Source organism: Grampus griseus (genome assembly GCF_964374135.1).
Source record: "Grampus griseus genome assembly, chromosome: 11".
Lineage (NCBI taxonomy): Eukaryota > Metazoa > Chordata > Mammalia > Artiodactyla > Delphinidae > Grampus > Grampus griseus.
Window position 1 is genome coordinate 40,149,543 of NC_139005.1, and position 12,615 is coordinate 40,162,157.

General features: G+C 58.0%; 1 protein-coding gene across 1 annotated transcript; it reads left to right on the forward strand.

Moving 5' to 3' along the window:
• The first annotated feature begins 5,448 nt into the window (after positions 1 to 5,448).
• On the forward strand, positions 5,449 to 9,312 carry AQP5 (aquaporin 5). The gene is made up of 4 exons (XM_082666987.1): positions 5,449 to 6,101; positions 7,219 to 7,383; positions 7,749 to 7,832; positions 8,620 to 9,312. Exons 1-4 carry the CDS (start codon positions 5,739 to 5,741, stop codon positions 8,791 to 8,793), a joined length of 786 nt encoding a protein of 261 aa, XP_082523113.1. The 5' UTR covers positions 5,449 to 5,738; the 3' UTR covers positions 8,794 to 9,312.
• Positions 9,313 to 12,615: the final 3,303 nt, after the last annotated feature.

The following is a 12,615-nucleotide window of genomic DNA, read 5'->3' on the forward strand; positions in this document are numbered from 1 at the left end:
CAGCCTGCTGCATAGCTAACCTAAGAATCACACCTTGAGCCCCCTTCTCCATGCTCTGTTGCCTCCATGCTTTCAAGGGTTTTATCTGTGTCTGTCCCACACTGCACCAAGCACCACTGTGCACCAGTTTCCAGCCCCTTTGGGCCCTCCGCTCCCTTCAGAGACTGACTGTGTATGAGGAACACATCTCTGTAATTATGCCCACTACCTCCTCCATGCTCTTGTCTGTCTTCCTTGACCAAACCTCCCTTCGGGTTAGAAGGTCATAGGTGCTATGGAGATGATTCTCCCAATCCCCGACAGCTGATGACAGTCACTTAGCCTCACTACCGGGGGAGGGGTTGAGTCAGAGACCAAAGTGACTTCTGGGGCTGTACTCCTGGCAGCTGAGTGTCTTTGCTCTGGAAGTTCAAGGGCAGCACGGCACTGAGCTGTGAGCCAAGGCTGGATGTGTCTCAGGTATTTCATCCTCACCTCACCTCTACCCAACAGATCCCTCTAGAAGTTGCCAAGAATTTCTCTCTAGTCTGTTCTTCTTCCAAGATTGCATCTTCCCCCCAAACTAAATGTGAGATCCCCAACACTTCCAGCCCCGATTGCCCAGTTTGGGGTCACTGAGGTCAGAGGTCAAAGCAGGATTCAAGTGATGGGGGTGGAGGGGAACTGACACCTATTAAGCATCTCTTGTGTCCCAATTTCTGTGCTGGGTGCTTTACCTGCGTTAGCTCATCTAATCCTCCTAAAACTTCAGGCAGGTTAGGGAAGGACAGCAGCCAGCAGTCATGCTGGGTTTTACTTTTTCCAAAGTACTCCCTTATCATCTCCTGTAATTATCTCCCAACCCCTTGAGACAGGGCAAGCAAATACTGTCCTTCCCATTTCAGGCTGAGGCTAAAAGACTGGTCTAAAGTTACACGGCTGTATATAGAGCTAAGACTTGAACTCAGGACTTCTTATGCAAAATCTCATGACCTTTCCACTCGAAAGTCAGACGAGACGAGGTCTGTGCTGAGGCCAATCCCAGGCCCCTCCTGGGAGCCCCTGGCAGAAACCAGCGCACACAACCCGGCCTGTCCAGCCCAGCCTGCTGCCTTGTGGTAGACATGGGGCCCTGGCGAGGGCCGTGGCCAGGGAGGGAGAAAATGACAAAGGCACGAGCTGGTTTCTGCCCTTGAAGAGCACCCAGTCTGGAGGAGGGTGGATGTTAAACACATGCCCAACCAGACAGAGGCAGGGAAGCATGGAGGCAGATGAACAGAACTTCAGGTCCCCAAGCTGGAGACTGAGAGGATTCTGAGCTGAGGGAGGAGTGTCTGACCACGGGGTCCCAGCTGCCTCCACCTCCGCGCTCCCACTTTGTGCCAGATGACTTTGCACCTGCACATGTTGCTTCCATATTGTTTTGTATCTTTTAAGCTGTGATTCTGTATCTAGGCAGTGCCTCCCAACTAGACTGTGAGCCCGTTGGGGGCAGGGCTCCTTCCGTTTCTTGGGTGGCACCCGTCTCTCTATCTTCCCTCCGCACACAGTAAACACTCAATAAATGCTCATTTGTCAATAAATGCTGTTTCTTTCACAACTTAGAAATGGTCCGTGCAGTCCAAGGTGCCAGAAGACAGACTGGGGTCTGTGGCATGTCATGAGCTTCCCAGAGCTGCTGCTAGGGACGGTGCAGAGGGGATTTCAGTGCTGAATCAGCTCAGCTAGGAGAACTCTGGTGGCCAGTTCCCACTGTCAGCCTGGCCAAAATGTGCATGTTGGGCTCTGTCACCCAGGTGGTACCACAGGGAGGCCACCAGGACATGGGCCGGCTGTGGGTCCTCCAGAGAGAGCGAAGGACAGCCCCTTTCGGTGCCCTCGTGCTGGCTGTAGCACCATGTTGGGAAGTCAGGGCAGGGACCCTAGGGCCTAGGACAATGCCTAACACTCAACATGTCCAAAACTGGCCTTCTGCTCGTCTCCCCAAACCTGCTTCTGCCACAGTCCTCCCCATCCCAACTGATGGCAACTCCATCTCTCCAACTGCTCCGGCCAAAAGGCTTGAGTCATCTTTGACTCCTTCTCACACCCAGCCCCGACTCCACCAGGGAACCCTGTCAGTTCTACCTCCAAGGGATCCAGATCCCATCGCTCTCACCTTCAGCACCCGCACTCAGCGCCAGGCCACCGCCTCCCGGCTTCCATTCCTGCCCCTCCCATCTCTTCTCTATACAGCAACAGAGGCGTTTGTGTTAAAACTCTGTCAGCCCATACTAGTCCCCGTGCAATGACTCCCTCACTCTTTCGAGTGAAGCCTGCGGTCCTTCAGGTGACACACAAGGTCTGCCCACTGCCACCACTCTCTGCCCTCCCTTTCTCCTGCTTCAGCAACATGGGCTGCTCCCTCTGCCTGGAAGGTTCTTCCCCAGATACGTGCACAGTTCTTTCCCTCTCCTCTTGAAACCAAGCAGGACCCTGTGGGGCTCCTGGGCACCAAAGCCTTTCTGTGTCCCCTTCTCTGAGTTCCAAAGGGCAGGTTCAAACAGTTGCTAATCAGGGAAGGGAGGGGATATGGAGACAAGGAAGAAGCAGTCAAGAAACAGTAGTACAGCCTTGGGGGCAGGGTCCTGGTTCCCCCTCAAGGGATATATACATAATGTTATCTTTGAGCTCTTCTGAAGAACTAAAACCCTCACCAAATGGAAGATGTGATGAAGCACTCTTCATTCCAGAGAAGGTCACAGTTCACCCATCATAACCTGACACCAGATGATCTCTGGATTGAAGGAATGCGGTCCCTGCATGTACCCTGATCCTTATCGGCAACCCTGCCCCCGGACTATAAGACTTCTCACAGGCCCCCCCAGGGCGGAACACACAGTTTTGAGGGCATTAGCCTACTGTGTCCCCCTTTACCTGGCAAAACAATAGAGCTATTCTTTTCTACTTCACCCAAAACTCTGTCTCTGAGATTTAATTTGACGTTGGGGTACAGAGGCCAGATTCCGCTTCACTCTTCAAGTCTTTGCTCAGATGTCACCTTCTCAATAAGACCCACATGACAACCATTTAAAATGCAAAGAACCAGTTTCCCATAACATATTCTATTTTTCCATAGCACTTAACCACATTCTATTGTACTATATAATTTCAATATGTCCATTGTTTATTGTCTGTCTCCTTTCACTAGAATATTAGCTCCACAACGCAGAGACATTGTCTGCTGGCTCATGGCTCTATCCCCAGTGCCTAGAACAGTGCCTGGTACATAGTAAGTGCTCAGTAAGTCTTTGTGGAATGAATGAATGACCCTTCCCCAAACCTGGGGATATGTGGAGTCCTGGCAGCATCACCCGCTGCCAATTACCTACCATTTCTACCCTCAGCCAGAAACTGCTCCCAAAGAACCAAGGGGGCCCAATATCAGGAGAGGAAGAAGGGGTTCCCCCCGAGAGATTCTAACTTTCTGTGCCACACACGGGAAGATCCATCTCCCGGCCCAGAGTGGTCCCAGAGAAGCATTCCTCTGGGTCTGTGGCAGGGAAGGGTCCAAGTGCTCAGGGCAAAGATAATTCCAGCATATAGGCGCTCTTGTGACAACCTGGGGACAGAGTAACCCTGATGGTTAGAGAGAGGCAGAAGGGCTTTAAGCACAGGCCTAGGAGATGTAACCAGCTGCCCCCACTTGAGCAATCTGGACAGATATGGTCTCCTTCTTCAGCCACACCAGGCCACTTCTGACGACGCCGTGGGTCCCATCTCAGGTCACGTGTGACCCTGGGCAAGGCAGAACCTCTCAGTCTGATCTTCCTCACAGGCAGCTCGGAATTTAATCACACAGTGGAGGCCAAAGCCATTTGCTGGCTATAAAGGACTGGTCTCAAATCCTCAAGCAGGAGCTTCCTTCCCCTGGTGACACTGCCGAGTCCTTCCCACTCCACGTGTGGATTCAACAGTGCCTGAAGAGAGAGGATGAAAAAGAAGGTGGAAGGGGGCAGACTGGAGGCAAGTTCAGCAGTGAAAGGGCTTAGTCCCCAAAGGCCTCTGGGGTCATGAGCGTCATTGTTCCAGTCTGTTCCAGTCTGAACCAGGCCCGCAGAGCCCTGAGCCCTAAGCCCAGATGAAGATCCTGAATACAGCTGCCATGCTCTGCCAGGGGCAGGGCCCCAGGACCCATGGCAGAAGGGACAGATGGGCCTCCTGCCTTAAGAGGAGAGACCTGGGGGAGGAGCTGCTCCAGCAGGAAACCGGGGCAGAGCAGGAACAATAGCGAGGTTTCTTCCTTCCCTGTTTTCTTTGGCATCTTAGCTGCCAGAGCCCACATCCCGCTCCTCCAGGTCCTTGGCTTCCCTCCACGCCCCTCCCTTCAGCCCCCTGACAGAGGAGCACCTGTCCTCTCCCTCTGCTGCACCTTCTCACTTTGCTCCACACAGAGCCCTCAGGGGGGTTTTAACATTACAGTCACAACTTGAGGAAACTTTATTGAGCCTTACTCTGTGCCAAGCACTGTGCTGAGTGTTTCCCAACGACACGTCATGGTAGTGGTGGTGGGGTCATTAGTGCATCTCCACTCCTGGAATCCTGGCGGTGGGTCCCTGCCCCTCTTCCAAGCCCTCAAGGACCCTCCAGCCTCATTCCCCACATGCCTAACCTGGGAGTGGGAAGAGGGAAGGGTGGGAGGGGTGGGTGGAAAGCAGCTGGGAGCTCAGAGGGAAGGGGCAAGGCGGGGGGGGGGGGGGGGGGGGGCGGCGAGGAATGGGACCGAAAGGAAGTGTCACCGAGTCCAGGGGTAGGAGGACTTGACTTTGGAGGAACTAAAAAAGACCAAATGTAAGAGAGACAGACATGGAAAAGGATGTAGAGACAAAGTCATAGAGACTAAAATCACATAGAGAGGAAAGGTGAAACAGAGTAGAGAGGACGGCTGAGTCCCGGCGCAGGCTGGCACGGGGCCCACTTATCTCAAAACGCCCCCTCTCCAACCCTGGAGGCCTGCCGGGCCGAGTTGGGGAGAGGCCCACGATGGCCGCCCGCCCCTGCCACCGGCCGGTAGGGAGCTGGATGGCGGCGGGGCTGTCTTCAAGGAAGCGCATCATTCCAACCTTGCCGGCCGCGAAGCCCGGTCAGGATGCCCAGGTCGCAGGAGGAAAAGGAGGAGCTGGACCCAGCGCCCGAAGAGAAGAAAAGGGGAAGACCAAGGCCAGAGATAAAGGTCCAACGGAGGCAGACGGCCGGAGGTCGGTAGGACGGGAGAGCCCGGACCCGACAAAGTCTCCCGGGGGGCCCGGGACAGGCAGCGCGGAGTAGAGCACGGGAGCCGCGCGGAGTAGAGCACGGGAGCCGCACGGAGTAGAGCACGGGAGCCGTCCGAAGCGCACCATGCGCGGGTCCCAGGCAGCCCGACGGGTCTACAACCGCCAGTCGGGTCACGTGGCCCGAGCGGGCGGGCTACTGCCCGGGCGCGGGGGAGGGGAGCGCGGGGCCGGGGTCAGCGGCGAGACCGCGGCGGCCTGAAGTTCCCTCCCAGCGCGCAGTGCTGGCCGCCTGGTGCGGGAGCCGCCCACTGCCCCCGCCCTCGCGCCCGCCCGCCCCGCCGCGGGGCGCCTGCCTTGTATATAGCGCGCCCCGCAGGGCCCGCGCCAGGAGACGAGCCACGCCGCGGGCGCCGGAGAGCGCTCGGCGCCGGGGAGCCAGCCCCCGCGGCCCGCTACACTGCCGCCCCGACGTGCGACCCCTGCGGGGGCTGCTGTCTTGAGACCATGAAGAAGGAGGTGTGCTCCGCGGCCTTTCTCAAGGCAGTGTTCGCAGAGTTCCTGGCCACCCTCATCCTCGTCTTCTTCGGCCTCGGCTCGGCCCTCAAGTGGCCGTCGGCGCTGCCCACCATCCTGCAGATCTCGCTGGCCTTCGGCCTGGCCATAGGCACCATGGCCCAGGCCCTGGGGCCCGTGAGCGGTGGCCACATGAACCCCGCCATCACGCTGGCCCTCCTACTGGGCAACCAGATCTCCCTGCTCCGGGCAGCCTTCTACATGGTGGCCCAGCTGGTGGGCGCCATTGCCGGGGCTGGCATCCTCTATGGGGTGGCACCACGCGATGCCCGAGGCACTCTGGCCGTCAACGCGGTGAGTGTCAATGGGGCTGGTTGTGGGGCAGGGACCCTGTGGTGGGCTCTGGACCTGGCCCCCAAACCCCATCTCCAGAATGGGTGCCACAGAGTGGTCCAGTGCACACCTCTGCCAGGAAGGTCACAGCCTCCTAAGGCCGGGAGGATGGATCTCCAGGTGTGCCCCTCAGCCCACTGCTGTGGTTCATATTCGCCTCCTCCGCCTGACGCCCTCATGCTGCCCCATCCTGGCCTCTCTCCTGGTGCCTGCCTGCTGCCCCTCTTTTCTTACCCAAAACTTCTCTCTCTTCTGTCTTACCTCTGAGCTCTTCTGTCCTCTTGGGCGCCTCATTGCTCCTGTGTGCTCCTCAGTGGAGTGGTCTCATGGAACCATCAGAGAGAGGTGGGTTGTGGTACTGTCTTCTGTGGCCCTGGCCTCTCCCGGTCTCGTTTTTCTCACTCACACTACGTGGGAATGGCCATAACAGCAGGGACTATTATGTGGGACTCCTGCATAAGAGCAGGAGTCAGGGACTTATGTTTAGAAACCGTGCTTGTGAACTCCCTGATGTGAGGCCAGTGCATACAGTCTCTGATGAGTATTGGTTCCTGCTCCTGGCCCCCTGCTGCCTCCCCCTCACGCAGCCCCAGATTCAGCCTCCATGTCCCATGCAAACTGGGTTCATTAATCAAACACAGAGGAGGATTTTCTCGGCCATTGTCAAGCGGTGAGTCAGCCCCACCAGAGAGACGGGTTTGAGGTTGGAACTGGCAGCGGGTCAGGCACAGGCGAGAGGCTGGCTTGGGGGGTGCCGTAAGCAAACTGGGCAGCTGCCCATAGGAGGGAGGGTAAATGCCAGCTTGTGGGGACTGGGGACTGGGCAGAACGCGTGACAGGCCTGTGTCCGGGAAGCGCTCCCCTCACACTTGCCCTTTAGCCACAGCTTTGCGCTCCAAGCTTTGTGCTCACTGCGAAGTATGTGCTCTCTTCAGCAGATGACCTCCCTGATGTGACAGGGCTTGGCTTCCAGGTGCTCAGGCTCTAGATGTCCCTGGAGGCCAAAAGCCCATCCCCCCAAGTCCCTGGCCATAGAGCCAGAAGAAGGCAGGGCCCCTAACACACCCTTCCCTTACAGCTCAACAACAACACAACTCCGGGCCAGGCCGTTGTGGTGGAAATGATTCTGACCTTCCAGCTGGCGCTCTGTATCTTCTCCTCCACCGACTGCCGCCGCATCAGCCCTGTGGGCTCCCCAGCCCTGTCTATTGGCTTGTCCGTCACACTGGGCCACCTAGTGGGGGTGAGCAGTGCTGCCCCTTGGGGCAGATAATGGGGAGTACCTTCTGGACCTATGAGCCTGGCAGTTAAGGCCTGGAGTGGAGCTGCTCTACTCTGGCCCAGACTTGATCCCCTCAAACCTTCTCCAGTCCGAGGAAAGATGGAAGTGAGTGGGAATTGGGATGGGGGCAGGAAGCCAAGCCCAAGCGCAAGACAGAGAGGAGAGGAGGGGTCCGTAGGAACCTGTGGAGGGAGAGGGCACCAGCCTAGGAACTGGGAGACAGTTGGAGACCTGGCTGAGCCCCTGAACTGCTGGGGGACCCGGGGAGACTCCGGGCCGGGTGGGAGTAGACAAGCCCTCCTCACCACCTCCCTCTCTCTGTCCAGATCTACTTCACCGGCTGCTCCATGAACCCGGCCCGCTCTCTGGGCCCCGCAGTGATCATGAAGCAGTTCAGCCCCTCGCACTGGGTGAGTCTGGGCCTCCCCTGGCTCCCTGGCAATGAGGGCCTGGAAACCCGGCCTTAGCAGCTGACAGCTAACAGGACTTCCCGGATGATGGGGGCCTAGGGCTTGGGGGTGGCTGGAGAGAGAAGGGGATACAGCCAGAACAAGGACAGGGGCGCGGTAGGTTTTTCAGGCAGGGGACCCTGGCTTGAGGGGAGGGGCTGCCTATGTGTGTCTGTCCCTCTAGGGAAGGGAAAAGGATCTGTACTCCAGTGTCACGCTCTGAGGATTTTGCTTCCATCTTTCTGGATGGTGGGGGGCAGGGGGTCCGTGTGTCTGTCCTCTTTGATGTTTTATTTATCTGTCCCTGCTGGGGGAATGGGGAGAGTCTTCCTTCCTGTGGGTCTGTCCCTCTGGACAATCTGTCATCTCCTTTGAGAGCTCTCCAAAGTCTGTCTCTATCCCTGTGTGGAAGAGAGAGGCATTCTGTTCATCTCTCTGAGGATCTCCACGTCTGTTCCCTCTGAAGGTTCATTGGTCTCTCTTTAGGGTGGGGTTGGCGGGGCCCTGTCCCTCTGGAGATGTCTGTCTCCTCTGAGGATCTGGGTGTCTGTGGTCCATGTCCCTGTCATTGGGGAGTGGGGTGTCAGTGTATCTGCCCCTGAAGCGGAGAGAAGTCTTTCCTTCGGGAGGTCTGGAAGTCTGTCTGTCTGTCTCCTCTGAGAGGCCCATGGGTCTGTCCTCTGGAGGGGGAGGTCTTGGTCTCTGAGGCCTGGGGCTCAGCCGACTGACACGGCTCTGTCTCCACCAGGTGTTCTGGGTGGGGCCCATCGTGGGGGCTGCTTTGGCTGCTATCCTCTACTTCTACCTGTTCTCCCCCAACTCCCTGAGGCTAAGTGAGCGTGTGGCCATCATCAAGGGCGCGTCTGAGCCCGAGGAGGACGGAGAGGAGCGGAGGAAGACCATGGAGCTGACTGCCCAGTGACCAGCATCACGCAGGGGCCAGCCTCTCAGCCCCTGAACCGCAGGGGGAAAAAAGAGAAATACACGATGGCAAAGCTGCCTTCCCCCGCAGCTGGGGAGGAGGTGCTGGCTCCCCAGGCTGAACGGTTAGAGTTGGAGCAGGAACACAGGATGGGGCTCTTGGGGTGGGGGCCAGGGGCTGGGGTCTGGTGGGGAAGGGGTGTCTCTGGCACAGGGCAGACTGCTGCAGCGAGGTCAGACCTCAGGGATCGTGAACGCAGTGCTAAGCTTGCAGGCTGCCCCAGGCCACGCCAGGAAGGGGTGGCTGGCAGTCTGTGCCCCCTCCCTCTCCCCAGCCCCTCCTCAAGAGCCAGGGGGATCCCAGCCCCCGGGACAGCAGAGGCTGGCCCTCCCCAGAGCTCTTTAGGAGGGAGGCAACCTGGTTCATTACATGCCACCTTATTTATTTCTGCTCAAGGATGCATGGGGTAGGGCTGCTGGTGTTAGGGGCGGAGGCTTCCCAATAAACCACTGACATTCATGTTCGGCCTCGTTTCTCTCCAGAAGCCTCACCTCAGGGTACTCTGGCTCATCACCTCTCCTCCTCATCATCCCACACCCTCTTCCACCGTCTCCACAATCCTCTGTGGAGAGACAGGGAAGCTGAGGCCAGGGGAGGCTTAGAGAGTCAGAGAGGGGGTTGGGAGGAGAGAGAGAAAGAGACCAAATGTAGCAACAGAGCTAGAGGTCAGGAGGGGGCAGTGGGAGCAGAGAAGGAGGGGTCCTCACCGAGCCCAGCCTCTACCAGCCATGGTTCCCACTGTCTTCCCCTCTGGGCCTGTAGCTCTGCCCTTACCTGCCCTTGTCCCCTTGCCACTGACACTCCTTAGGAAACCCCCTTAAACTCACTAAGCCTCCCATCTCTTAAGCTATAAAGTGAGGATAAAAAATGCTTTCCTCACAGGGTCGTCGTGGGGTCAGATGAAGGGAGGGAGTGAGATTCCTGGGACTGGGCTGCTCTCTGTGGCGAAAGGGGCACACAACAGCTCAGGACACAACTCTTCATCAGAGTTACTCTGACTTTGAGTTCAAACCTGGTTGTGCAACTTTGGATAACACAAGCTCTCTGAGTTTTAATTACCTCATCTGTAAAATGGGGATACTTGTACCCATTTCATGGATTGTTACGGGGATAAAATGAAACAATGGATAAAAGGGAAACACTTGTGCAAACAGGGACAGGCACCTCAGATCGAGGGCTCGATTTGCTAGTGTGAAGAAAAACGTCTACAGCTGGGACCCCAGCCACACCGCAGTTCTGGGCCTCTGCTCTCCCGAGAGTGTTTAAACCTGAGCTCGCGCTTCTCTCTGGTGTGGGAACCTCTCCCCCGTGGTTTTCAGTTTTGCCTCAGAAGAGGAGGGCCCAGCAGGGCCAGGAGATGGACTGAGAAGCGATGGGAGAAGCTATAGACAGTGGCTGGCCAGGGTCAGTCCCAGGGGCTGGGGGTGAGGAGGGGCAGACTCCCCAGCCCTCCTCCAAACTTGAGTCTAGTATATGTAAATGGTAGCGGCAGCCGGCACCCTGCCCTGCCTGCCTGGCGGCTTGCAGTTAACACCAAATGGCAGTGTGTGTGAAGCCCCGGTAAAGGAGCAGTCCCCCACCCGCTGCCTCCACCCCTGCCCCTACCCAAGAGACCGGCGCAAGTGCCAGCTCCGACCAGCAGGGGGCGACCTCGTCCACCGAATCCACCGCTGCCGCGCTTCCTCTTCCCCGAGTCCCGGGTCTGGGCCAGATGCGGCGTGGAGGAGAGGGGACCCTGGGGAGTCTTTCAGGTCTGGGTCCCCTGGGCCACCAGGAAGCAGATACCCCAAGCCCCCCCCCGCCACCCCACTGTCTGGGAGTGGGTACAGAAGAGAGGGGATTCCTCTGCCCGCCCCGGGGGCTGCCAGTTTCACCTGGTAGGAAAGTGGACAAGGTAACAGGATGGGGAGATGGAGGAGGACTAGGGGTCAAGGCCAGGAATAGACAGAGGGTTGGCTGCCTAGATGGCTGGGCAGGAGGAGGGGTTGCTGGGAGGGTCGGCTCTCTCAACCCCAATCTGAGCCTCAGCTTCCTCCTCCGGCGGTTGTGGACGAGAATATCAGACCTCCTCGCAAGACTTCCACACAAGACTCAAGTGAGGCACAGCCGTGACTGGGAGGCAGCCCTCTGCATCCAGCCCAGCAACTTGGTTCCTTTCTCCGACGGGCCCCACGGGGAGCATGACGGGGTGAACGGTGGGCCTATGAGGGACAGGCCCTCAGGGATGGGCGGGGCACCCAGTCCGAGGGAGGTACTGGCCAGTCCGAGGGCAAGGGTCCGCCTAGGGCCTGGGGCTGACTACGTGCCGCGGGCCGGGCAGTTTGGCCAGCAGAGGGCGCTGCGCTCTCTGGTGTCGGATCCTCCCCGCGCGGCTCGAGTCCGGCGCTCACAAAGACCTGCGCACGCACGAGCCCGCACACGCTAGCGCCGCTCCACAAGGCTCTTAGGTTGTACCCAGCGGGCTCCGTGTTTCGGCGTAGACCGCTCACTCCGCGTGTGTGCAGAGCCACATCGCCCGTCCCCTATTCCCTGTCACAGGGCCGCTCGGGACCAGACCCAGCTGCCTGGCTCCACGTGTTATCAGCGAGGTATACGTGTGTGTCATATCCAAGCACACACACGCTCAGTCATCCCTCTGACCCTCTGCTCCACCTGAAGACAGAACCCAAAAGAGCTTTGATTCTCCTGTAGGAGGCTTCCTCCCCTTCCCTTCCCCGGGGCTGCCAGTTTCACCAGGTAGGAAGGTGGACATGGTGACATGATGGAAAGATGGAGGAGGACTAGGGGTCATGCAGAGAACAGACAGAGGGTTTGCTGTCTAGATGGATGGACAGTAGGAGGGGTTGCCGGGAGGGTCGGCTCTGTCAGCCCCCCTCTGAGCCTCAGCTTCCTCTTTCCACCATTTTGTGGGGATGGGTGAGGGGATACAAGGGAAACTACCTTGAATCTTTCCCTTTCTGTCATGTTTTTATTGTCCTTTCTCATCTCTTCCAGTTCCCTCCTCCTTCCCCTCCTTCTTGCTCCCCCATCCTCTCCAAGCCCTGAGAGAGAACCTCAATCAGAGCTCACCTTGCCCCTCCGGCCAAGCACACACCACAGACACATCTCCCCACAGAGACGCCCACCCCGCTAGTCTGGGGAGCCCAGAGACAGGCCTCTGAGAGGTTCAGAGCACACAGCCACCTGACAGGCAGCTGTAGGCAGCCAGGTGTGGGGCTTGAAAAAAGCTCTTGGACCAAGAGTGACCTCAAAAGCGTACTACTAGGGCCCAGGACTGGCTGGGCCCAGGGACACGCTGGCTGGAGCTGGAGCAAGTCCTGGCCCATGTCCACCTGTCCTCAGGGGGTGAAGGACCTTGTTCCAGGCCAGGCAGGGCCCCAGGAGGTTCTTCTCTAGGCCAGCTAGAGACAAGGGCTGCCACTACCCTTAAGGCTCTCAATCTCCAGGGCCCAGAGCAGGGGCCTCAGGTGCTGCTTGTCCTGGACCCTTCCCACCCCAGCACGGCCCTCACAGCTGTCTCGCTGGAGTGGGAAGGGAGGTGACAGTCCTAATAACCAACATCTTCTGACTGGGGGGTGCTCTCCTAGGGAGGTGGGAATTATCATCTCCACTTTTTTTTTGGCCATACCACGTGGCTTGCGGGATCTTAGTTCTCCAACCAGGGATCGAACCTGGGCTCCTGAGAGTGAAAGCTCAGAATCCTAACCACTGGACCACCATGGAATTCCCAACATCTCCACTTTAAAAGTGGGAAAGCTGAGG